We start from the raw sequence: 24,984 nt of genomic DNA, 5'->3' as shown, positions 1-24,984 counted from the left end.
TAAATATTTGCATATTTTATTTCATGTTATACAACATTCAGAATTATTTTTAAACATCTACAAGAATGTAGTTTCAAAAAAGCCAGGCATCCTATAAATCTTACAGCTATTGGCGAACGCATACACTGCGGAATGGTTGGGGAATTTCAGCTGCGGAATGCATGCCCAAAGTCCACAACAACGTATAGTACAAAGTGAAAGGCGTTTTAATCAAGCCACATTGACAACAGAAAATAGACATGCTGTCAATTTGTAGAACTGCTAAATGTTCTCATGGAAAAGGGGACAGATTTTCACAGTGGATTCTGTTGATTGCAATACAATGATCGAATGCTGTGTCAAAATCTGCACGTGTATTTACTCAGCGATGTGTGAGCATGCCCTTAAGTAGTCCAAAACAGTTACATATAATGAACTAGGGCAAACCACTGGGAATGTCATGAATCAACCGATCCATAAAAGGCTAAATATATATGTACATACAGATATAAACCCGCTACACTTGCAAGTAAAACTCCCAAGAGGGCCACAAACGCTAACATATTCTTCAGCAAGGAGCAGTGACAAACACGATTACTGAAATACTTGTTTTACAACAAGCGAACAGTCTTCCCAGTCACTGTTAAATAGTCTTCATCTGCCAGTGCATGCAAAGCTTCATCGAACATGTCCTTTGTAATCGCCTGTACGGAGGAAGAAAAAAAAAAAACATTTTAGCAATACATTCTTCATACCAAGTCTTTGAAACAATTTTGGTTTTCGGACATGTAGGAATATTACAGGCGTCAACTGGAAGGAAGAGTGGCACTGCCAACTACAGCGGGGAGAATGTAGTACCTACATAACAGTCCGCCTGAATGGGAGCCTTTCCGTTCTGCCTCATACAAGGGAGTGAATAGGGAAACCTGCTCTGTCGCATTCATAGGGCACATCAACAGGGGTTATTTTGGCACAAACCTTTTAAAAAGGTCACCACTTCGTCCCTTTGTAAAATTAGGCTAGTAGGATCTTCTAAAATCAGACATAAATCAAGTACTGAAAATGATCTTCTGCAGAACAGATCATGCACTAGAATTTAACAGGGTTGTACCAAAATAGCAAATTATCTTCTATCCATAGGATAGGGGATAACTTGAGGATTGGTGGTGGTTTCATTGCTGAGACCCCGCCGATCTAGACCACGGGACTCCAGTGTCACGCTCTCCTGTCATTGCAGGGGTTGCTTATCCTCTGCAGTGACGTCACTGAATGGAGTGTTGGCCAACCATACGTGGTCAGCACTCTACAGTTCAATGGGAGTCACAGAAAAATCTAAGCGTATGTGCCGCTTGGGTACACAGCAGTCCTGTTTGAAAGTGAATGGAATGCTGGTGTGCTTGTGCCACAAGCACTCCATTTAGCCCCTTTTTCTTCTTTTTTTTTTTTTTTTTAAAGCAGCCAAAAACAAATGTGGACCATTAGAGAAAGAATAAAGAAGATACAACTTTTTTTTGGATCTGCTCTTGGTTTTGACTTCAAAAACTGCATTAAAAAAAACCCTGAACAAAAACTGCATGTGTGAATGCAACCTTAAAGGGCATTTATAAAAATTGTAATTGCATCCATAACGCTATTAATGCTTCATCATCTGCTAAGGTGATGTCTGCAGGGCACCTCAAGGACCAAAATGGTCTCGTGTGACTAAGATTTTGCAAATGGCAACAATTTCTCACTCTTGATGCCATTTGCAACTAACTCTGATGTGGTTTCTGTGCCGATAATTGCTATCGGCACCCTGTACACACTATATAGCTGGGAGAAGAGCCAGTTGGGGAGCATATGTCTGCAAGTTCTGTGTTGCTGGATGGTTTCAAAGCAGCAGGTGCCAATACTGCTAGAGCCCGGTGGCCATTTGAGGCTAGTGGACACCATATGTTGTCATACAGTGAGGAAGCGGAGCATTATGTAAATTATACTGGGGGGAGCCTTACCCTGCATGTATAGTTGATTGTTGGGAGGAGAGTAGTGTTCTGGATGAGCTATGTAGCCTATCCTGGGGCAGACCACAATCTGCTTGTTTAACATGCAGTGCCTACTTTAACAATGCCTAACATTAACAAAATGTCAAGTGATGAGCCATCAACTTACTGCATCAGACTGCCCTCGAAGATCCTCAAACAACTGATGGTATTTCAAAGCATGCGTTTTGCCTTTAGACTGGATCAGCTTCTTCAGGGCCTGAGCCAGTTCCTCTTTGCGTTTGCGAGCTGTGGCACTCATTCCTAGAAGATACAGTTCAATATGCGTTAGAGGAACCACTAAAAGCACACCTAACTTTTCAGAATAAGCTGCATGTATGAGAAATTTTCAAGTTGGTTTAAGTTTTGCAATTGTAACGCTTCCATGTGCCAATAGAGGTCGTACACAAAACATATTGCTATTAGACATGAAATAGCTGACGGCTGAAAAAAAAAAAGGAACTTTGTGAGCTCTTATGGTGTGTTAATTGTTCAACTCTGTAGCAAGTGCTAAGCCGGATTACCATCTAGGCAGAGTGACCAAAGCAATGCATAGATTAAACCAGTATCCTGCTGGAAGCCGCCATGAGAGGAACACATGTGGCTGCAGGATGTCCTCAACATATCCCTGAGCTGTCATTGCCCCTCATACCACTACTAGGTATCATATGCGATGGCCCCCCCAAGACCATCATACCAGCAGGGGGCAGTGTGCAGCTCCATAGCAAAGGCAGGATTGAGGCGCTCACCCCGAGGTCTCCAGACACAAACACGGCTATCACCAGTGCCCAAACTAAACCTGGATTCATTGCTGAAGACAACCAGATTCCACTCCATAGCAGCCCAGTTTTGTCGTTCTAACACCACTGCAAACTGAGACGATGGTGGGTGTGAAAGGCCGTACATGTAATAGGCACTGTGAAGTCAAGTATCTTTCAACTAAGTGCCTGGAAATCGTTCTGACAGACACAGGGGCCTGTAACGATGGTGCCACCGGTCTATGGATGGTGGACTACAAATGTTGGAGTTGCTCCAAGCAGGAGCAACTCCAACTGTTTAGAATATCTTCTCAACAGTTTGTCTGTCAAGGGTGTGCTGAGCCCAGTTGCCTTGCGCATGTGCCTTCACACATCCACTGATTCCAACACCTTTTAATAGTCTCGTCAGAACGGCTACGGTGGCTGGCAATTCATCAATATGATCATCCAGCTTCTTGCATTCCAATAATGCGCCCCATCTCAAACTAAGTTAACTGGGCGAAATCTATTTGATTATTCTCCATGAGTCAACAAAAACGTTAGTACATGTCCTCAACTACAGTCTAGACTACTTGCAACATTCTTCTGTGGCCTCATAACACTCTTATGACTACTTCACCTCTGCCCGTTACTCCTCCACTGCCATAGTCCATAGAATCCAATTGAGGATATCAGTCATACTTATCAGTCCCCTAAATGCATTCCTGACCCAATATCCTGGTACTTTCCGCTACCCCTTCCGGTCCTCATAAGACCACCTTTTCACATAATAGTCTTCAGTATTTTTCTCCTATGCATCATCTATATTCTCACTCTGCATTACCTTGGAAAGCTTCAGTAAGAACCCAAAAACCTAACTTCATAAAAGCCTACAGCAGCTTATACCATCAGCTATGGTCTCCCACCTTTGTACATTGTAAGCCCTCACAGGCAGGGTCCTTTCTCTTGTCCCCATGTATCAGTTTGCAACTTTCCGTTAATGTTTATGGCTCCCGCTTTTTTTATATGCCTTTTTTTTTTTTAAAAAGCCCTGTTATCATATGTACAGCACTGCGGAATTAATGGCGCTCTGAAAATTGAATACTTGCCCCAGCATGTGCTATAGTCCAACACGTGGGGAAAAAAAATGAATACATCTGTTAATTATGGAAGACGTTTCCTAAATTTTGCTTACCTGTAGTAAGAATTGAGATATCTACAATGCCAGTTCTTGGATCTGTTGCAGACTGTTTCAAAGCTTCACGATGAAGACGTTTAGCTTCTTCTACATCGATTGTTTCCACTTTACTGGAAAAGCGCACCTTTGCATGAGCTTCAGAAAGACGGATCAGAGACTCCAACTGCCTTGGATAAGCAGATACCATTCCACGACCACTGCCAATCTTTCTCATGTCTACATAAGCCTTTGAAATAAAAAGGAGGTAAGAATCTTTATATGTACCATGTCACATTCTAAATCCGTCCTAGAAGTGTAAATCACTATGGTTCAAAAGAAATTTAGAGCCGTCATCCTCTGATAGCTACCTGAACAATTTGCACGAAGACAACAAACTGGCAAGTAGCGATACAACCTTAAAAGGTAGCACACACTTTCATGTCCGCATTCTGCAGTCTAAAAGGAACTATTGCAGACTTATAACATTTTATGGAACATTTGCAAGGGATTTTCATTAATGTTTGAACCATTTGTCTTCTACAGGTTTTATAATACAAACTGCTTGATGCTGTTCAGTGCTCATTCCATTGGACGAGCTCCCCGTTGGATCAGTCTGCAACCCCCTCTGATCATAAACATACATTTTGATTCAAGTTTCCTCATAATGAGGTCAGCTTAGATTTACATTCAGGAACTTCCTTGCTTGCGCTCATGCTGTCCTGTCAGAACCAGTCTAAAAGATATGAGCAGTGAACAGCACTGACCGCTTTCTATTGTATGGTAAAACATGTAAGCTGTAAAAGTCCATTTATACACAGATGATCGCTCAAAATTCATCAGAAACTGACAGTTCTGAGCTATCATTTTGCATTAGGTACTAATGGGCTACATCATCCCTTTAGTACTTCACTGCATGTATTTAGAGAATAGCAAGTGGTCTGCTCTCTAAATACATTACTATTGTTCTCCAGCAGGACAGCGGGTGTTAAAGAAAGTTATCAGCTGTTATCAGAGCTGCCCGCGGAGAACACAGCATGCGGTCTGTTCTAGATTATCGTCCTGAGGAACGAGGATTTCATGCGGACCCGAAGTTGGCGATGGACAAAAAGTGCACAATGTGTGCACAATTACAACAGATACTGCTCAAAAGATAGCTTTTGAGAAATAATTGTGTGTAAAATGGCCTTAAACAAGCAGTTCAAAATGTAGAAGAAAAAAATTTATATAATTTGTAGAATGCTTTAAAAAGAAAAAAATTAAAAACCTCTCACATTTTATGAAATGTAAAATGCAATTGTGTCCATAGCCAATAAAAGTATTAAAAAAGTACTATCACTTAACTTTTCGGAGTCTTAAAATGATCTAGCAGCTCAAATTGTATGATTTTTTTGCCATCTTTAGGTGATTTAAAAAAAAAAAAAAATTAAAAAGTTTGCAATTAGTAGAACTGGGATGTCTCCCTTATCCGACGCCTGTTTTTTTCCTTTTTGTTTGAGATACCAAGGTGGAGAGACCCTGTTCCCCCAAACTTTCTCCTCACTTCCCTGCAACTCCATTTTGGCCACACATTGATGCGATTATTCTCTCATTTTCAGGTTTGTAATGCCTTACATATTACATCTACCTGTACGATGGCAGAGTTATGCTGAACTTATCTAGTTGACAAATAAGAACTGATCTAGAAATTGATGGCAGCAACACATCTCAAAAGTTGGGACCGGGTTAACAAAAAGCTGGAAATACAAGTGGTACTAATAAAAACAGCTGGAGTGTCAATTTTCTACTAAGTCACATAACTGTATAAAGAGCATGTTAGGCTGGGTTACCACAGGACTGAAATCTTGTGGAATGTCCGCAGCGGGTCCACACGAAAATTCTGCGAGATTTCCCCAGCGGAAATTTGGCACGGGATTTGAAGCGGCTTTATTCCGCTGCTGAAATCTCTTGCCATAGAGAGAAGTGAGACGGCAGCAAAAACAATGCCAATATTGACAGGTCGTGATTCGGGTAAGTAAAAAAAATTTTTTTTTTTATCACGTCCCTTGGGTTTGTCCCGCGCTGAATGGGGGGGGGGGGGGGGGTGTCTATAGGAAAAAAAAAAAAAACGTTTTGGCACGGACAACCCCTTTAAGGGACCATCCAGCTTTCTATCAGTGCAAAGTTCAAAAGTCTGCATCTCTGATTGTAGGGGGTTACATTAGTGCCTATGGCATGGGTAGCTTACAGATCTTGAAAGGCACTATCAATGCTGAGCAGTATATAAGAGGTTTTAGCACAGCATATGCTCCCAGACAATGTCTCTTTCAGGGAATTGCTTGCTAAACCATATACTGAATCCACTGCAACCGCATGGCTTCGCAGAAGAGTCAAGGTGCTGAACTGGCCGCCTGTGGTCCAGACCTTTCACCAATAGAAAACATTTGGCACATTATGCAAAGACAGAATCAGCAAAGACGACCCAGAACTACTGAGCAGCTAGAATCCTACATCAGACAAGAATGGGACAACATTCCTCCCCCAAATCTCAAGCAATCGCTCGCCACACTTCCTGGACGTTTAGAGATTATTGTAAAAAGACGGAATGGCTACGCAATGGTAAACATGGCCCTGGCCCAATTTTGAGATGGGTTGCTGACAATTTCTAAATTAGCTTTTTTTTTCCTTTTTAAATGAAATTGGAAAAAATCTCTCACTTCTGATAGTGTTATGTGAGATTTCAAGATAACTGCATTGTTTTTCTTTACATTTTGCAGAGTGCTCCAACTTTTTTTTTGGAAATGGGGTTATATTTTTGTACTTTTCAAAAAGGTTTTATAAAATACAAACTTTAGATAAGAAAACATAGCAATTAGACTTTATGATAAACTATAGTTGTAGTTCTGACTAATCATCATTGAAGATGGTCATATCTACAAAACTGTTCTCCCATAGAAGCAATGCTACCGTTGGAAGACCAGCTCTGTATGCATGGCATATGATGTCAAATAACTTGAAAATAAAAATGGAAGGCATACAAGAGCTCCATGGACTTGAAGAGGAGCCTTATTACTGTTCTACACAACAGAGCCTTAATACCTCATGAGGCTTTATCAGTACGGCTTTGTGAAACACATGGTGGAGCAAGCACTAGAATTCCTAGAGCTAAGCTTCAATATTGTTCTGTAGATACAGTTTTAGCAGCAGCATTGTCCACAACCATTACCTCAATCAGAGCTTGGCTGGCTTCCTCACTTAGACGCGGATGGACGTAAGTGCGAGCATATGCAATGTAATCTTTTAATACTGCCATATCCAGTTGCTCCTCATTTAACTGCTCCTCACTCTGATAGTACAAAGCGACAAGATGGTGAGCCAGGCGCCGGTCATAGGTCTCATCTTGTGGATCCAACATCAAGAATATAAGGTCAAATCTAAGAAAACACACAGTTAAAAACTTTACCTCCTTGGAACCTAAGTTTTATGAAAAGCATCGAGTGAATTCTAAGCCAACGTACCTTGATAAAAGAGTGTGTGGAAGTTGAATGTTCTCTATTGTGGTTTTTTTAGGATTCCACTGAGACTCCACAGGGTTTGCAGCAGCTAAAACAGATGTACGAGCATTTAGCTGACAGATAATCCCAGCCTAAAGAGGGAAGAAAAACAAAACAAAACTCTTGAGAATAAAATATTTATGAATGCCCACACCAAGCTCTATATAATTTGTAACAGCATACAACAGGATTTTTTGTTAATCACCATAAAATCCTTTTCTCGGACGTTCATTGGGGAAGACAGCGTAGAGCTCTGTTACAGCTTCTGCCACTAAGCTAAAGAAGAGTTAACTCTTCCTACCAGCTATACCCCTCCTGCAGCCACTAAACTAAATCAGCTAACCCAATGCAAGCAGTAGGAGAGCAAGAGTCCAAGGGAACGTGAACCAAAATAAAACATACAACCAAGACAAAAAAGTGAAGGGGGAAGCCCAGAACAGAAGAACAGCCAAACAAATGGGTGAGTGCCGTGTCCCCCAATGAACATCGAGGAAAAGACTATATAGTAACAAAAAACTCCTGTTTTCTCGGCTGTGTCTTTGGGGGGACACAGCGAAGACCATGGGATGTTCAAGATGGATTAGGGACACTTTATTAAACCCTGGTCTTTAAATAGTGTAATATATGGATATGGTGTTATGGAATTTATGATGTCCCTTTAGGAGCAGATTGGTATAATATTCTGCCTTTCTTCGTCCCCTTTCTTTTTGATGTAACGTGCTGCAAGTCAAGCCATTTTTATAAACAAACATCTATTCTGATTTGCTAATGTGTCCTACATATAGCGGATATGAGTGGCCAGGGTTGAATCAAGTGTCCCTAATCCATCTTATGTACACACACTGCATACAGATGGACGCGGAATCCGTCTCCATAGGAGTACAGCAAAACCCTTTGCGCATGCTCTGTGATGACATTAAGGTAGTCATAGTGATGGAGGGGCAAGACATCGCGTGATCCTGGTGCTCTCAAGCATGCACTGACTGCTGTGGAGTGCAGGAGTGAGGAACGAGTTACCGCGAGTATTTTATGTTCTCGCGCATGCACAGATCACAGGGCGGAAGGCCGAACCTGTGATTAACATCGTGGAGCGCAAGGGAGCTAACCATCACCTGGAGAAGAATTAGGTAGATACCTACATGCATCAGTTGCTTTTAATTGTAAAACTTTATGTGATTGGTGGTTGGTTCTCTATATAATGTTAACGATGTGCACAATTAATGAGCTTGACAAAGATTACAGGAAGTTGTCGAAACATTGTGTCTTATGTCTGAAGGAATAAAAATGCATCTCTACTGGATGCTCTCGTTTTTGCACCAGTAATTAGCTGCCCTTCGTTTCTTTGGATTAGTCTTCAGCTTGGCTGTTTGGATCCTACCCACAGTGGGGTGTCAATGGAAGATCGGAGGTCAGAAGCAACTCTGAAGACAATGGGCTGAAGCGACGAAATGAACAAAAATTAGATTTATCATGCTGGTACTCAAAAGCTGACACATTTGCCAGGGGCAGAGTAGTGAATTTAGACAGATGGGACGCGGGAGAATCAATCGATTGAGAGGCGGACCACTTAATAGATTTCTCAGGAAATGGATACATTCATTTCAAGGGGTTTTGGAGTGTGAAAATGCTCATCTGGAACGGACCACTACTTATACACAACATCCTTAAATTCCACCTGATTGCGGAATGTCTTACTCAAATGGTTAGGACGTCTGGAGAAGTCTGCAGTGACAAACAACTCTTGGTCTTTGAAGAGTCTCTTTAATCACCTCTATTGAGATTTGTTCACCATGGTGGAAGCTTTGGATGACTGTTCACCATCAAGTCACAGAATCTAATATTTTGCCCTTAGAGCGGGAACTGTTACTTTGAGCAAATCGTGGAGTGGGCCGCTGTGGGTGGAGGCGAGGCCAAGAAACTAGAAGATGGAGTACACCCACGTCACCTTAGAGATCAGTTTCTTGATTCTGGTGTCTGTTACTGGAGCCCAGGGAATTTGAGAAGGTGGGTTACAGATAAGTTAGAGGACTTCTGTGCCACCTTGCCTTTGGGAGGTAGAGAATCAGCATGGGAATTAGAGCAATCTCCACCCCGCCACCCCCCCAACCTGATGTACCTCCACCCAGCAAGTTAGTAAGGGGGGGGGGGGGGGGGGGGGGGGAATACGGTCACTCAGTGAACTCAAAGTCCATGGAACTCCAGGATCTTGAAGACCTGCAGCAAGCAGGCAGACCTCCTATGGACACCAAGTTAAAATGGATTTAGCTTAGTGGCTGCAGGATGAGAACTGGTAGGCAATAACGCTTCCTTTGCTTAGTGTCTGTCTCCTAGTGGCAGGCGCTATACCCGAGGCCTTTGCGGTCTTTTAATTTATTTGGTTACAAAACATTTATTTTACCCTAAACTTAATACAATGTCTTTATGCTTTATCAAGTATACACACTAACCTTAGCAATTGATAGGGTCTGTTGTTCCATCACTTCATGTAGTACAGATCTAGTACTCTCGTTCATTTTGTCAAACTCATCAATGCAACAAATGCCGTTGTCACTGAGAACCAAAGCTCCTGTTTGGAGGACCAGCTGCCTTGTCTCTGGATCCTTCATCACATAGGCTGTTAAACCTACAGCACTCGAACCCTTGCCAGAAGTATACTGGCCTCTAGGTACAAGGTTGTACACATACTGTAAAAGCTGAGATTTACTTGTGCCAGGATCACCACATAGAAGAATATTAACTTCAGCTCTGAAATTTCCTCTTCCTGTTTGACTGAAGTCCTTGCGTGTGCCGCCAAACAACTGCAGCAAAATACCCTGCATGAGACATGTTAAAAACAGAAGATTAGATGCTGCCTTTAAGGGTACTGGTTACAGAAAATGTAAATACTGACAGTGGAAAATACACCACATTCACATTACAAACTATGTGGTCAAGATTTTTATAAAATGTATATATTTTTTTTAATGTAAGGGGGGGGGGGGGGGGGGTCGCTTAATTTTCTAAGGTATACTCACCTGCTGCATGCCCCTACTGTTCTAACCCCCGATCTCTGCTCTTTTCTTGGTTGAGTGATAACATGCCCACCTAAGAGTGAGACCGCTACTGCTGAGGCCAGAGATTGCCCGAAGAAGTTACACACTTAGGTACACGATCATTTGACCTGGGAGTTAGTTGTGAGAGGCAGAAGTAAAACTGGGGGAATTGGAAAGGCTTAGGCACGCAGCAGGCAAGTATACCTTGGTTTATTAATTTTCTAAGCAGCACCTGTACTAAAAAAAAACGAAAACATTTACACAGACAACCCCTTTAATATAAAATAAAGCAAATGTAGCTCTATAGATTTTCCCTGTTGTAGGACAGAAACCAAAATGGCTTAGGACACGCATACCTTTTTGATATCTTCATGCTCATATATACTTGGTGCCAGAGCTGCAGCAAGCCGTTCGTAGATGTCAGGCTTAGCAGCCAGTTCCTTCAATGTCTGTACACGTTCCTCAGTGAACAATTTTTGCTCAGTGTCCTCATCAATTCCATGCAGACGCTTTGAGTCAGTCTTCCGGTAATGGATGACATCAATATGAGTCTTATATACAGACTTCACATTTCTGACTTTCGGGTTCACACGAATAGGAACTGCTCTGTAAATACCTATAGTTAAAAAGTAAAAATAAAGGTTAGATACTGTACAACAAAACAAACAAAACACACAAAAAAACAACACACACTACTACTACTACCCGTCACTTTCATTTCACCTGCTTTAGCACAAACGAACTCAAGCGCTTGTGTTTTTAAGCAGATCTACCGATATCCCTGAAACTTAGTGACGTAAAAAGGTACCCTGTGATGCTTAAGTGTTCTTTTAATTTTTAGGCAGTGTATTCTAATGCTTCAGCGTACATTTTAGATGGATCTGAGTCAAATCAATGTGAAATTTATATAAACATCCATATAGTACAATGCACTCAACACAGACAGCAAAAATTGAGATATTAGATGGTTTTACAAGTATATTCATGGTTTGTATTTTTCAGTACATGTCTGCATGTAAATACCCCCTTAAAAGGTCCTCGAGTTGTCAAAACAAAAATTCAATTTATGACTAAAACTACAACATACCTGTCACAATGACCCTATCTCCAGGCTGCACTTTATCCACCAAGTCGTTATGTCCATATAAAATGATAGTGTGAGGAGTCTGTCCGGCCGGCATATCTTCAGGAGACTCTTGCAGCTTTATCTAAAAGCAATGCAACAACATTACACACTCCAGACTGAGAATCCAACATGAACCAGCAGTTTTCAGGCATTTCAAAGGAAACCCGTCACAGTTTTTTAGTACAGCGAAACAATACCAGTGCTATAATAGTATAGCTGCAGTCGTTCCCACACGACTTGTTATCAATGGTGATAAAAGAATACCTGTATAATAGAGATTTGAAAATCTCCCGTTTTGCATGTAAATGCAGCCGAGCAGTATTTTGGGCAGGCCGGACAGGCTCTCCTTGATGTATTCCTTTTTCAACAAAGTCCGCCTTTTCAGCTCCCTGTGACCTGGATGACACTGTATCGTCAGCTCCCAGAGCATGCACAAATAGGCTGCCCCATTTGTGTATAGATTTGAGCAGCTTATCCGCGCATGCTCCAAGAAGCAATGGCACAGTGTCACCCATGTCACCAGGGGGCTGAAACGGAGAACTCGAGAAAAAAATTAAAATAAAATAATGCAGCTAGCAAAGCCGGTTCGGTCCACCCACCAGACTGCTCAGCTGCATGGGAGACTTTCAAACATCTATTATACAGGTATACTTTTATAAGCATAGATAATAAAAAGCAGTGCGGCAGCTACACTATTGTAGCGCTGGTATTGTTTCACTGTGTTAAAACTGGTGACAGGTTCCTTGAAAAGCTGTTTCCCCTTGAAAATTACTACTAACATTAGTTCTGGAATACCTGATGTACATTTTTTATTTCATACGTGTAAATAAATAAAAAAAAATGCTCAGAATTATGGGCTGGATATAACTAGAAAATATTCTTCCCTTTAAGCTAAACGAAGGTTTCTATTCAATGAAGAAAGCTGAGTGCAACTTAGCATATGGAGTTTTGCAGCTACAGTTGGAAACCACAACTTTACACCGGATACAGTAGATTTGTGGTTTCCATTTTAATAAGGGAGACCAAGTCTTCTACTGAAGTTAGTTATATGCTCTGCTGGTGTACCCTTCATGACTAAAATGTAAAGACTACCTTTAAGTGATGGGCAACATACTGAAATTTAGAAGTCGTACCATTTGTTTATCTGAAAACATGGAGCGATTGTGAATAAGCGCCATGCTGTGTGTGGTGTTACAGTGTTTGCAAACAGCCGGCTCTGCAATACGGCCTCTGTCAATCTCCACTCTTGTGCTAAAGGCGCACACTTGGCATTTGAAGAAAGCTTCTTGCATTTCTGGGATAATCTGTGAAGTCCTGATTACCATTCCACCAATCGTGATCAACTGATCAATATCTGAAAAACAATTTTCGAAAGAAAACCACCACTCATTAAAAAGGTTTCCAATTGTCATCTAAAGTCAACTCATAAAAGGTTATTAGAAAAGATGTTTAAAAATGGAGTTTTAATTTTGCCAAATACTATTTTGCATGATCATCACGAGGCCTTAGCGTTGACCCCAATCATGTGCCCGAATTGTGCGCAGCAACCAGAATCTAGCACCCACACTGTACTGAGAGAAAAGCGACAAATGCAACTCTCTCTCTAATTCAGCATTTACATATTAGGGCCCTTCTACGCGGGACGTCTGACGGGTGCGGAAGTGCTGAGCGTCGGATGCACCCGTCACTGTGTCCGAGATAGTGATACTTGTAATGGAGTCTGACATTTGATATAATCTGCTAAGAAATTAGATTAAAGGTGGTGCAACTAAAGTAAGTCATGGGCAATCATCCTGGGCATGTCAAGTATGGAGGACAGCAGGTCTCCCTTAGATTAGAATCTGGAGGAACTGAAAGTGGGGACTGTGACAAGAGGTTCACTGTCAAGGCACCTTGGCCTCCAACCAAAAGGGAAAAGGAGGGGACAAGCTGGCACACGGATGGATGGGGAAAAATCAGGGAAGATTACCCAGTCAGATGCAGGCATTCCTGGTGGGCTGAAAGGCTATCACACACACTGAAAGTGCTGAGAAAAGGTGAGGAGTCCCATCCACCTGTGGAGCACAACTAGCAGAGAGGCGGAAAGACCTGGGCAGCAGAGCCCATGCAGCACACAGGCCCATGGAAGACCATAGAGTTCTGGAGCAGACAAAGGGCCAAGGATCGCAAGAGAGTGGTATAAGGCAGCCATGCACCACTCTGGGGAAGAATGGCGAGAGGGGAGGGGAACCCTAAAAAAACAGCACAGATAAAGCTTTGGAGGATAGGGAGTTGGTGGAAGAAGGGTGGTGAGGGGCAGTAGTGACACACTTATCGACTCCATTTACTCACCTCAACTTCATCCTCTTCGCTTTAGGGGGTGACCCTGCTGGTCCCCGATGTACCAGCAGGGTCACCCCTTCAGTGATTTTCACTTAGAGGCGAGAGGACGCTTGACAAGGGGGAGCAGGCATGAAACCTCAGGTGACCCCATGACTGGCAGGAAGCAGACTGGTTAGTACTGCTCTGGTCCTCTTCTTAGAGCAGGCAGTAACAGTATCTGATGCAGATCCGTTTGCCCTCCCCACTTGAGGTTATAAGGGATGGTAGCAAATCCCCGATTTCCACCCAGAGGAAAAAAAATAAAAAAACAAAACAAAAAACGCCAAGATCTATACAGAACAGGTCTGCCTTATGCAGACACCAAGTTAAAACTGATTTAGCTCAGTTCAAGCATGAGACGGGTATAGCTGATGCGGAGGATGAACTCTTTTTGGGCTTAGTGACCACCTTCTAGTGGCAGCAGCTGTGTCCCCCAATTTCACGGACGAGAAATACCCTTTAAATATATGTGTACTTTTGTCAAACATTACCTTCAGGATTCAAGCTCCTCATATTTCTAGTCTTTAGGGCGTTGTAAGGTCTCACTTGGATCTGATGTTCCAATATAGAATCAGGGTAGCGCTCAAAGAAAAGCTGGTTAACTGCCATATCAAATGTTGGAATAACTTCCTAAAAAGATCAATAGGGTTTATTCAGGATATTCCAATTGAAATACATACAGGACAAAAATGGGATTTCCATATTTTTAGGTAAGAAAAAGTGTCACTTTTTGACATGCCAGCGGCAAAAATGGTTGGCCATCAAGGACTGAGAAGTGAAGAGATTGCGTCAGTTCAATGATGCAACCCTTTAGGGTTCTTCAGAGATTTTAATACAGCATTGCTGAAACAGTACTTCTTGAAATATGCTATCAGCAATGTACTGAACAGGAACAAAAAGGAACCAGTGAGGCCAATAGGGCTCCTAAATACCAACGAATGCTAATATTTTACAAATAAAGATTAAATCACCTCCAGATGGGTTATGGCACACTAATACACCAAAACTGTCTCCATGTGGAGTGATAAGGAAATATTTTGTTATCTGTCAGATGTGCTAGAAGATGGAATTCCCCTTTAAGGGCTTGCTTTGACAGGGATTACAAATATGCATTAAGATTTTCATACATTACATTTAAGTTTCATTCACATTGCCTTTTGAAGCCTCTATAGGCAAGATTTCAGATTAGATAGCAAAGACAGCACAGCATGCAATGAATGCTCTTTTTGCAGTCAGTGACGGACACCAGAACAGAACCTTTGCGTTAGCAGGGTCAATCAACCCACTTTCACGCTATCCATGTTGCATCTGATATAGAGTTGTGTTTCCACATATAATGGAAGTTCCTACACAGATGCCATCAAAGTCTTAAATGGGTTCTGCCATTAAAAAAATAAAATAAGATAAAATCTATACTTACTTATTCCTCCGCAGGCAATCTACTTACAGCATCTTCTCCCGCAGTCCCCCTGGGTCACCTTACCGAAAAAAAGAGAGGATCCGGCCGGCTTGCAGTATTTAAGTGTTCATTCCTTGCATTCTTCCAGCTGCCAGGAAATGTCTGGTATGTCACTAGTGACGTGGTGTTCACAGCCTAGCAGGGAGTGCCGAGTTATTGCAGAGACTGCAAATGTTTGCCGTCTCTGCAACAGATCAGCATTCCTTCCTAGGCAGCGAGCGTTCGATCACTAGTGACGTGGCGTACTTTGCTCGGCAGGAAGAAGAACGCAGAGAGTGGACGCATTGTAATAAGAACAGGATCCGTTCAGCTTGCGATTAGGTGTCCCCAGGGACTGGAGAAGATGCAGTAACGAGTCTCCATGGGAAGGAATAGGCAAGTATTGAGATATATACTTTTTTTTTTTTTTATGACAGAACCCCTTTAAAACTCTCACTTGTTTTGGTAAGGTAGACAATGTAAGGGCAGATTGGATATAGGCAATTTAAAAACAACCAAACCTGTGCTTGTAACATTTAATGCAGGATTACCTGTGGATAGCAAACTAGCTGTCTATATAGCTCTTTGTCAAAGGTCCTCAGATGCTCACAATCAACATTTAGGAATGGGTCACCAACCACATTGATCTATACAGAGAATTAAAAAAAGTGGGGGTGGGGGTTAGAATAGTTTCACAAACTTAAATTTCCATTTTGCTAACATGCGTCAGGAAATATCAAATTTGCACCATACATACCTCTTCAAGACGCTGCATGTAAATGGGCTCATTCAAATCCAATCCAACATTCTCCTCCTCTTTGGCGGATGGATCAATAAAACGCTGGATAAAACGCTACATGAAAATGAAATGCAAGTCTTAAACTATTTGAGTCTACATCAGTCAGTTACAAAAGTTGCACAGAAGAGATTGGATTCTTAATCCATAACACATCCATTGTTTGCTGAAGAACTCGCCCTTTTCAATGAGTAGAGTAAATCTCATGCCGAAGCCGCATGCGACATGTAGATATCACAACAAAATCCATTAGGAATTTCTGCAATACGGGTCAGTAGCCTGAGGGGCCTATCACACAGGCGGAATATTTCAGCAGGACGCAGATACATTTGCTGTCCTGCATAAAGTTCCATGTGTCTGACCTGCAGATTTTGATGTGGAATTAAAGATAGCAGAATTCTACTTCAAAACCTGCATTTGTATTTGTGGATTTCTTGAATGGCATTTTCCACTGTACGCTATGGAAAAATTTGTGGCAAGTCTGCTAGAGTGCCTATATACATGTTGAAACAGGTAATGAGCTACATAAACTGTCGTTCAAACTACATGCAATTCACCTAATCAAGGCCCTCTTGAGCCCGATTACCTGTGAAAATTAGAGAGCGAGGTAAATGCTAAAAATAAATGTTCCTTCACTGGTTGCTCACCTGGAATTTTTCCCTGCATGTAATCACATTGACATCAGTTCCCCAAATCACCAACTTTTGTTCCATGGGTTGTTCACTTGTCACTAGCTCCTCCACAGCAGGCTGCAAAAAGAAGAACACATATTGTAAACAGGGAGGAGGGGGCGGGCGGGAGTGCTATGTAATCCTCACCACATCGTGCTGGACTTACCTGGTCTGACTGCAAATCCACCTGCTTGAGTTTGCGAGCTGATCCCAAATCAGGTCTTTGCCTAGCAGGGGTGCCTCGGATACCACTCCTAGGAGTTCCCTCCACTCTAGAACTTGGAGTTCCATATGTCAATGGAGAACTCAAATCAAGTTCACTCTGAACAACTGCAATGTTATGAAACAGTAACCTTTAAAAACATGATCACTCTTACATTTTAAAGGCACATTAACAGACATGCACAGAAAACTAAACTTACTTGAATGTCGTGATGGCGCTGGGCTGGAGAATAACAGCTCTTGTCCACTGGGACTTTGGAGATCACCAGATGGTGAAGTCGGCATGGGTAAAAGTTCACCAATAGATGTGGAGTCTTCGGTCCTTCGTCTCTGGGATGGAGGAGAATTAACTTCCTCACTGCGAGCTTGATTAAAAAAAAATAAAATTAAAAATTAGCACTGGATTTTACCTCACAACATACCTCCTTGTGCACCACAACTCAAGCATATAATACACGAAACCTACAAAGGCCTAAACATTATGAAGAAACCAAAGGTTTTTCTTAAATGCCATAGAGAAAGAGAATAAGGGCAGACTCACATTGTGTTCCCTTCCGTTGCCCTCCATCAAGGGAAAACAAATGTTAAAGGTATCAAAATAAAATTAATGTCACCTTCACCACATGGTGAATGCCGTAAAAACTAAGCCCAAAAGACAACAGCAGAACTGTTTCTTATTCAAGCCCTCCAATAATTCTTTATAAGCTGCTCAGTACATTATATGGTACATAAAATGCTGCCGTTAAAAAATACAACTTGTCCCGCAAAAAGTATGAAAATTTTATTGACATTTTTGGGGGGAACAAGAGGTGTGTGTGAGGGGGGCGGGGGAAATGGGTGCATGAAAAGGGGTCACGACTTATGGCTGCCTTATAAATAGGCAACAGCAACAAAAATTTCTAAGCTGTGAGATACTATGTACTGGAAACAGAATATCGCGGGCACAGCAGGAAAAGGAGAACAACAAACCTAAACAGCACATCTCCAAAGAATTACTTACGAGTTGGAGGATTGCTGCCTCGTCCGCGTTTGTTCCTTCTGCGGCTTGGTGTGGATGTGGGGGAAGACATGGTGCTACAAAGAATGAAACAAACAAGTTCCTAAGAGTGAGGTGGAAAGGAGTCTACTGGTTTTGTATAATTAATACTTTAATTGCATATACATGAAAGTTCTACAACTTTCCAATATATAATAGGGAAAATTTACTCAGACCAGCATTTTATATCCGTTTAAGTAAACACTGTGCTGTAAAGAAGTGCGCCAATTAAAGGGGTTGCCGAGGAGTAAAAAAAAACAAAAACATGGCCTCTGTCTTCCAGAACCCCCACTACACCTTACAGCCACAAACTAAGAGTCGTATTGAAGCTCAGTCCCATGCACTTTATTGGAGCCAAGCTGCAATACCAGACAGGACCGTCAGAGATGTGGCAGCCATTTTTTTAAAAGAAAGCAGCCATTCTTTACCAAACATGGACAACCCCCTTTAAGAGAGGCACACCTCTAACTTTGGTGTCTGTCTGGTCAGTCCCCGCCACAAAGTGCTGAATGGGGCACAATAAAATGAAAAAAATCTCAAATTTTTGCACAAGTATGATTTAGGCCTCATGTCCATGGGCGGATTAAATTTTTTATGCGGGAACCCGCCGTGGAATCTGACCCTGCCTGTGGCTGACAACCACATGTGCCTGTCCGGGTCTTTTTTTTTTTTCCTTTACGAATTCAGTTTGTAAAAATTGTTCCAATTTTGCTTGCGATTTTCCACATGATTTTCATCTTTTGTGTGGGAGTTTTTCATGCATGTAAAATGGCTATATGTGTTTAAAACGCAACAGATTTGCATCATGCATAAGTACTATCCATTTTTTTAAAACCCATCCATAGACATCCCTACGAAAATCGCACTAAAATAGGACATGAAACTGTTTTAGTTGGACTCTTCAGTTAATTAAAAAAAAATATGCTCATTTAAATGGGTTCTAAACGGATCAAGAAAAAAAAAAAAAAAGGCACCTAGAAAGAGTCGTCGTTTTGCTGCAGAACTTGTCATGAAGTTATATCTCGGGCAGATATACAAATGATTAGAGTTGTGGTGTGATTAGATGAAGGGGCTTGCACCCGAGACCCTAAGGGCTCCCACACAGAGTTGTTTTTTTTAACGCAAATGTCAATGGGACTTTCTAATGTTAAAACCGCATCGCAAGTTTGAGCTTTGCAAATTTTGTGCGATGCGTTTTTAACATTGGAAAAGCCCATTGACATTTGCGTAAAAAAAACCCAGACAAACAAGTGTGTGGAAGCCCTAAAAGCGTTTAAACCTTTGGCCTATAAAAGGCTCTCGGAGGCTCCTTGCACGTAGTGACCTTCTTCCCCCACTTGTGTGGAGCTTGTTGACCACTAGACGCCTCTACGATGCAGAGAAGAGATTTCACCCAGTAACAGCATTTGCGATGGTGTGCATTATTGGAACGTGAGATGGTTGTATCAATGAATTGCCCGCCACCTGGGCCGTTCTGATCAGACTAATAGGGCGGATAAGGGAGGTCGGGCACACACATAAGGTGATTGGGCTCGGGACGCCCTCGACAGACCACCAATAGAGAGGATCATCTGATGGTCTGACAAGCTCAAGCAGCTTCAACTGTTTTGTCGTCTGTCATCCAGAGACAAGCGGCACCAACGTTACACCCATGTGTCTGCAGGAACCATCTCCAGGTGCATTTTATCGCAATGTCAAATCCATGTTACATCGTTCATAATGCACCCCATCACTGTTATGGGCGATGAGGCGCATTAAAGAGTGCTAAAACGCACGGAAATAGACCAGACCGTGCTAGAAAGTCACAGCGTTGGAAACACCACATTTAAGCGCTCGTCTGCGAGGCCCAATTGAAATCAAAAGCAGCGTTAGGAACACCGCACTAATTGCGGAAAAAGTGGTGAGTGTGAAAGTGGCCTTACATATCAATGTTACAATCAGATATAGAAAATTTCATTCCATTCCAACAACTCTTGCTACCGTAGGTGCTTGATTTTTTTTTCAAATTTGCACTGGGATATTCAGAACTGCGTATTTACGCACGTGAAAAAAAATGCCGCATGTCCTATTTTAGTCTGTATTAGACAGAAAGAACCCACTGAAGTCAATGGGAATCCGTAAATATGGATGATACACCTGTATCCACTGCGTATTAATGTATGAACTTAATTGGGTTTCTTTCACACGAGTAAAAAACGCTGTTAACATGCACACAGAAAGAATATGCAGGCATTGCCAGAGTCGCAGTATACCAGACCATGAAAACGCTGTGTATTCACAGACCGAAAATGGCATATGGCTGTATGAATGAGCCCCAAGATGTAATAGTAGGCTCGAAGAAATGGTAGACACTCATTAAAAAAAACAAAACAACAACTTAGAAGTCCATTCAGACGGCAAACAGTAGCCGTTTTGTTCACAGCAACTTATCCTCTACTAACTGAGCTGAAGCTGATATTTCCATCACAGCCGGTGGTACCACCATAACTCCCTGGCAGCACGCCCGCTCTCTTGGGTCATATGTTCCTTCGCTCCCTGTATTCAATCACTTGCCTGCTGATATTACCTGCACCTCACAAACATCTCCAGAATCCTTTTCTTAGGGTGCCTTCACTCTGGCGATAAACATCACCCAATTTTCGTGTGACGCAAGTGAGTGAAAACTCAGTGATTTTCAATGGTTTCACATTTGCAATCAAAAAATAAATAAAATTGCAGCATGTACTATCTTTTTGCGATATCACCTATTGTTTTTAATGGGACAGGCCCCGGTAGCAGCGCCGCCTATTGAAAGCAATGGGAGAACTCTGCATTCCTCTGCCGCGGCAGGGATGAATGGAATCCCCGCAGTGATGAGTCTGCTTTCACATGAAAAGGCCTCGCAACCAGGGGTCTCACATGATGGGGAGCATGATAATGGGTCGTGGTTCACAGCCCGATATTACCCTTGCCAGTGTAAAATCACCACACAGGCTGGCCCCCACCTTCCGCCAGTCACCACGCTGGCTGTCTACTACAGAATACAATTCATGGTGCGTTAACACATTGGGAACGTGCTGCAGTTCTGCAGTGGAAACTGTGCAGGATCTACGATAAAAGGTCCAGCGCAGATGTGAAATTGGCCTAACATACCGGAAGAAAAATTCCTGTAGGCAGGACTATTTTGTTCAGTAGAATGCTAGAGAGCTGAGGAAAACCAAAAACAAAAAAAACCTGCAGAGCTTCCCCCCCACCGCCACCTACGTGTTAACAAGATTTGCATTAGGTCTCGTTCACACGGGCGACATGGCATCGTCATGAGAAAAATTGCAGTGATGTCGCATTGCCGCAGTGCTGTAAAGCCCTACCCCGAAAATAAACTGTAGCTGAAGAAGAAAAAAAAAAAAAGTATACATCACCTATAAGTGCTGTCCGGGGCTCCACTGCAGCTTCTCCCCGATCTCCGGCACTGATGGACTTCTCTTCTGAATGAATGGCGGTAATTGGCTAAGCGTCAGCCAATTAGAAGCAGAGCTGCCGGGAGGTGAGGTTTTTTCAATCCCCAGCTAGAAGAGAAGACGACCAGTGCCAGGGAAGAAGACGCAGCTGGGCTGACAGCGCTCCTTAGGTGATGTATGTGTATTTTTATTTTTTCCTGCAGCCAGGGCTTAGTTTAGGGTTTTGACAGTAGAATTTCCTATTGTCAAAGTTACATCGCACGAAAACCGTGTTTTTGTGCGATGCAACAGAGGAAAGCTCCATAGGGAAACACTGGCATTTGTGATATCGCCACGAGAAAATCTTGAGTCTCTTCCTGCGATTTTTGAGCATCAGCGCTGCTTTTTCTCACAAAACCACTGCTACCTCTTGCGATTTTGCCCCGATTATCTAGCACGAGTCAATAGGACTTTCTAATGTTAAAAACACATCGAATGTTCATGCTTTGCGATAAAAAGGAGGCTCCATAGGGAAACATGGGAGAGAAGACAAAGCGCATATAGGGTATGCCACGATTTTAATTATCTCGCAACATCGCATGAGTGAATGAAATTATTAAAAATCATTGATTTCAGAATTGCGTGTTATTACTCTCTCGCATCGCATGATTTTATCGTGAGTGTGAAGGCGCCCTTAGGATAGTTACATGCGGGCGATAAAAATCGCGTGATGCAAGAGAAATAACACAGAATTATGAAATTAAAGGGGTTGTCCCGAGAAAGCAAGTGGGGGTAAGCACTTCTGTATGGCCATATTAATGCACTTTGTAATATACATCGTGCATTAATTATGAGCCATACAGAAGTTATTCACTTACCCGCTCCGTTGCTGGCGTCCCCGTCTCCATGGTGCTGTCTAATTTCAGCGTCTAATCTCCCGATTAGACGCGCTTGCGCAGAAGGGTCTTCTCCCTTCTCTTGGGTCTCGGCACGAGCGGCGTTCTGGCTCCGCCCCGTCACGTGTGCCGATTCCAGCCAATCAGGAGGCTGGAATCGGCAATGGACCGCACAGAGCCCACGGTGCACCATGGGAGAAGACCCGCGGTGCATCGTGGGTGAAGATCCCGGCGGCCATCTTGGTAAGGTAAGTAAGAAGTCGCCGCAGAGCGGGGATTCGGGTAAGTACTAAACTTTTTTTTTTTTTTTTTTTAACCCATCCCTTGTGTTTGGCTCGCGCCGAACGGGGGGCCTATTGAAAAAAAAAAAAAAAGCCGTTTCGGCGCGGGACAACCCCTTTAATGATTTTCAATGGTTTCATTTACATTTGCAAATATTTTCACTCATGCGATGAAAAAAAAATTTGCGGCATGTCCTATCTTTTTGCGTTTTTTTTCCCTCTGTTTTGCTATGGAGCCTCCTCTTTATCGCATTGCCAAGCGCGAACTTGTGATTTTCATGCCATGTATTTTTAACATTACAAAGACCTGTTTACTTCCGTGCTAAAAAATTGTGACAAAATTGCGCACAGCAAAAAAAAAAAAAAAAGTGAGCAATCGCTAGTGGCAGCGATGTTTTTGTAAGAAAAAGCAGTGCTAATGCTCAAAAGTTGCAGTAAAATCATTGCAGTTTTTGCACGGCAACACTGCAATAGACTGTCTCAAACTAGCCTAATGGTACCTTTGACAAGGGCTAAAAAAAAAAACAAACAAAAAAAACCCAGAATGCATGCCCCGAATGAACAGCGATGCGAATCCAGTCGCTTCTTGTCGAGATTCTGGATGCAGAAAACTGAATGACATATCGGCTGTGAACAGTGGCACGATTATTGTGAATGGACGCAGATGGTCTCACACTAGAGTATTTTGCCACACGTGACAAGTATGCAATGAATGCAATGACGTGTACTAGCTGCGTGCCAACAATCTTGGGCTGTATGCATGCTAAAATACTGCATAATATGCTCCTGTGAGAGGCCTTAGGCCAGGCTCTCACCAACACGATTCTGCATGCAGGAGGTCTGGCATATGGGAATGGTCTGCGGGTTGGACACCTCCATTGACTTTAATGGAGGCAGTCCGCAGGAATTCTGCGTTACTATAGAGCAGAGCCCGTAGCGTGTATTCACGACTGTAAAGGGGGGTGAAAATCAAAATCTTATGCCTTTCAATGCCTGCATTTTACTGTGGAGAGTTCACACGAACACCACATCACAGAATCCGCAATACAATCCACTCGGGTGAGACTGGCTTTACAGAAATCTGCACTATAACACTAAGCATGTTGCAACTTTGTGCAAAAAAGTAAAAAGGAAACTTTTGTTTTAAATAGTTTAAATCCAACTACAAAAATGAATGCAGCGCAGCTCTGTATAAAAGCGACTTTATTAATGCCGAGGGCAGTCGTAGCCACCAGCTAGATGTTAGAAGCCTTGCAATCCCTCTAAAGTAACACTAGAGGAGAGAGGCTCTGCATAGCATAGGAGAGCCATTACTGCACTCCTAGATCAAGCTAACTCCGGCGATGCCAAGTGCTGCTGCTGCTAGGGACTGTAGTCCTCCACGCAGAAGCCCGAGGCTAACAGATCATGCAGTACCGACGGGCAGCCGTCACTCACCCGAGGAGCTGTGATCACAAATGTCTCACGTCTGTATCCAGGAGCTGCTTCTTCTCCCGCCAGAACAATTCGCGCCAATCCGGGGGTCACGTGACAATTTTTCGCGGGGATTTTCATCTTCGCACAGTGACTGGAAGGAATGTACCACCTCAGTAGGGGGAGATAAAAGTTATTGTATCAGAAAATGTATATTATTTTACCTGTCCAAAACGCAAAAAGCTAGCGATAATAATGCTAGAAAACGAATTAGTACATATTAATAGCAAAAAGGACTGATTTGCGAAAAAAAAGTTAAAATACAACGTCTTCTCTCTAATGGTACAGTCCCTGCGACTACCGGCTTTTCGGGCGACAAAGCCGATCCTGACGTCATAACCTCGTCGCTGCCGCAGTGACGTCAGCTCCTAGTTGGGAATATTAATTACAGAGTTTGGAGTTTTAAGTTGAGTCAGAAATAAAAACAATGAATCTATTACTTGTACTGCGTGCTTCTACGTGGTATCTACTATCTGTATACATGTAGGGGGTTGGACCAGATGACCCTGATATACGGTATATACATGAGTAGTATACGCGATTGAGCCTGTGAACAGTTTAGGCCAGCTGCACACGGGTGGATTTGCATCGCGGAATCTGGAGCGGGCGTCCGTCTCTAGATTACGCAGCAAATACCGTCCATAGCGTGCAAACGATTTTTCCTGCGCTCAAGCAGAAATCAGTTGCAATTTTCCGCTTGCGGAGGAAAAAATATTGCATCATTTGTGCGCCGATTCTGCACGGATGGATTCTACTGAAGTCGATGAAAGCCGTCCAATCCGCCGCCGCTCCACA

At 42.6% G+C, this 24,984-nt stretch overlaps 1 protein-coding gene and 1 long non-coding RNA gene across 2 annotated transcripts; one reads left to right on the top strand and one right to left on the bottom strand.

Annotated features, from left to right (window-relative positions):
- On the bottom strand, window positions 1-24,280 carry MCM4 (minichromosome maintenance complex component 4). The gene is made up of 17 exons (XM_066578071.1): window positions 24,154-24,280; window positions 18,088-18,161; window positions 17,288-17,452; window positions 17,032-17,195; window positions 16,842-16,943; window positions 16,156-16,251; window positions 15,950-16,045; window positions 14,452-14,590; window positions 12,733-12,953; window positions 11,561-11,681; window positions 10,830-11,089; window positions 9,889-10,254; window positions 7,406-7,533; window positions 7,114-7,321; window positions 3,930-4,158; window positions 2,128-2,261; window positions 1-683 (listed from the first exon to the last, which is right to left on the bottom strand). Exons 2-17 carry the CDS (start codon window positions 18,155-18,157, stop codon window positions 591-593), a joined length of 2,592 nt encoding a protein of 863 aa, XP_066434168.1. The 5' UTR covers window positions 18,158-18,161; window positions 24,154-24,280; the 3' UTR covers window positions 1-590.
- On the top strand, window positions 3,915-5,240 carry LOC136578222 (uncharacterized). The gene is made up of 2 exons (XR_010786617.1): window positions 3,915-4,176; window positions 4,455-5,240. It is a non-coding gene; the product is annotated as an uncharacterized lncRNA (long non-coding RNA).
- Window positions 24,281-24,984: the final 704 nt, after the last annotated feature.

The sequence above is a fragment of the Eleutherodactylus coqui genome, chromosome 9, assembly GCF_035609145.1.
Source record: "Eleutherodactylus coqui strain aEleCoq1 chromosome 9, aEleCoq1.hap1, whole genome shotgun sequence".
In the NCBI taxonomy this organism is placed as follows: Eukaryota; Metazoa; Chordata; class Amphibia; order Anura; family Eleutherodactylidae; genus Eleutherodactylus; species Eleutherodactylus coqui.
The sequence above is the reverse complement of the archived record's forward strand: the minus strand, read 5'-3'. Positions and strand labels throughout refer to the sequence as shown.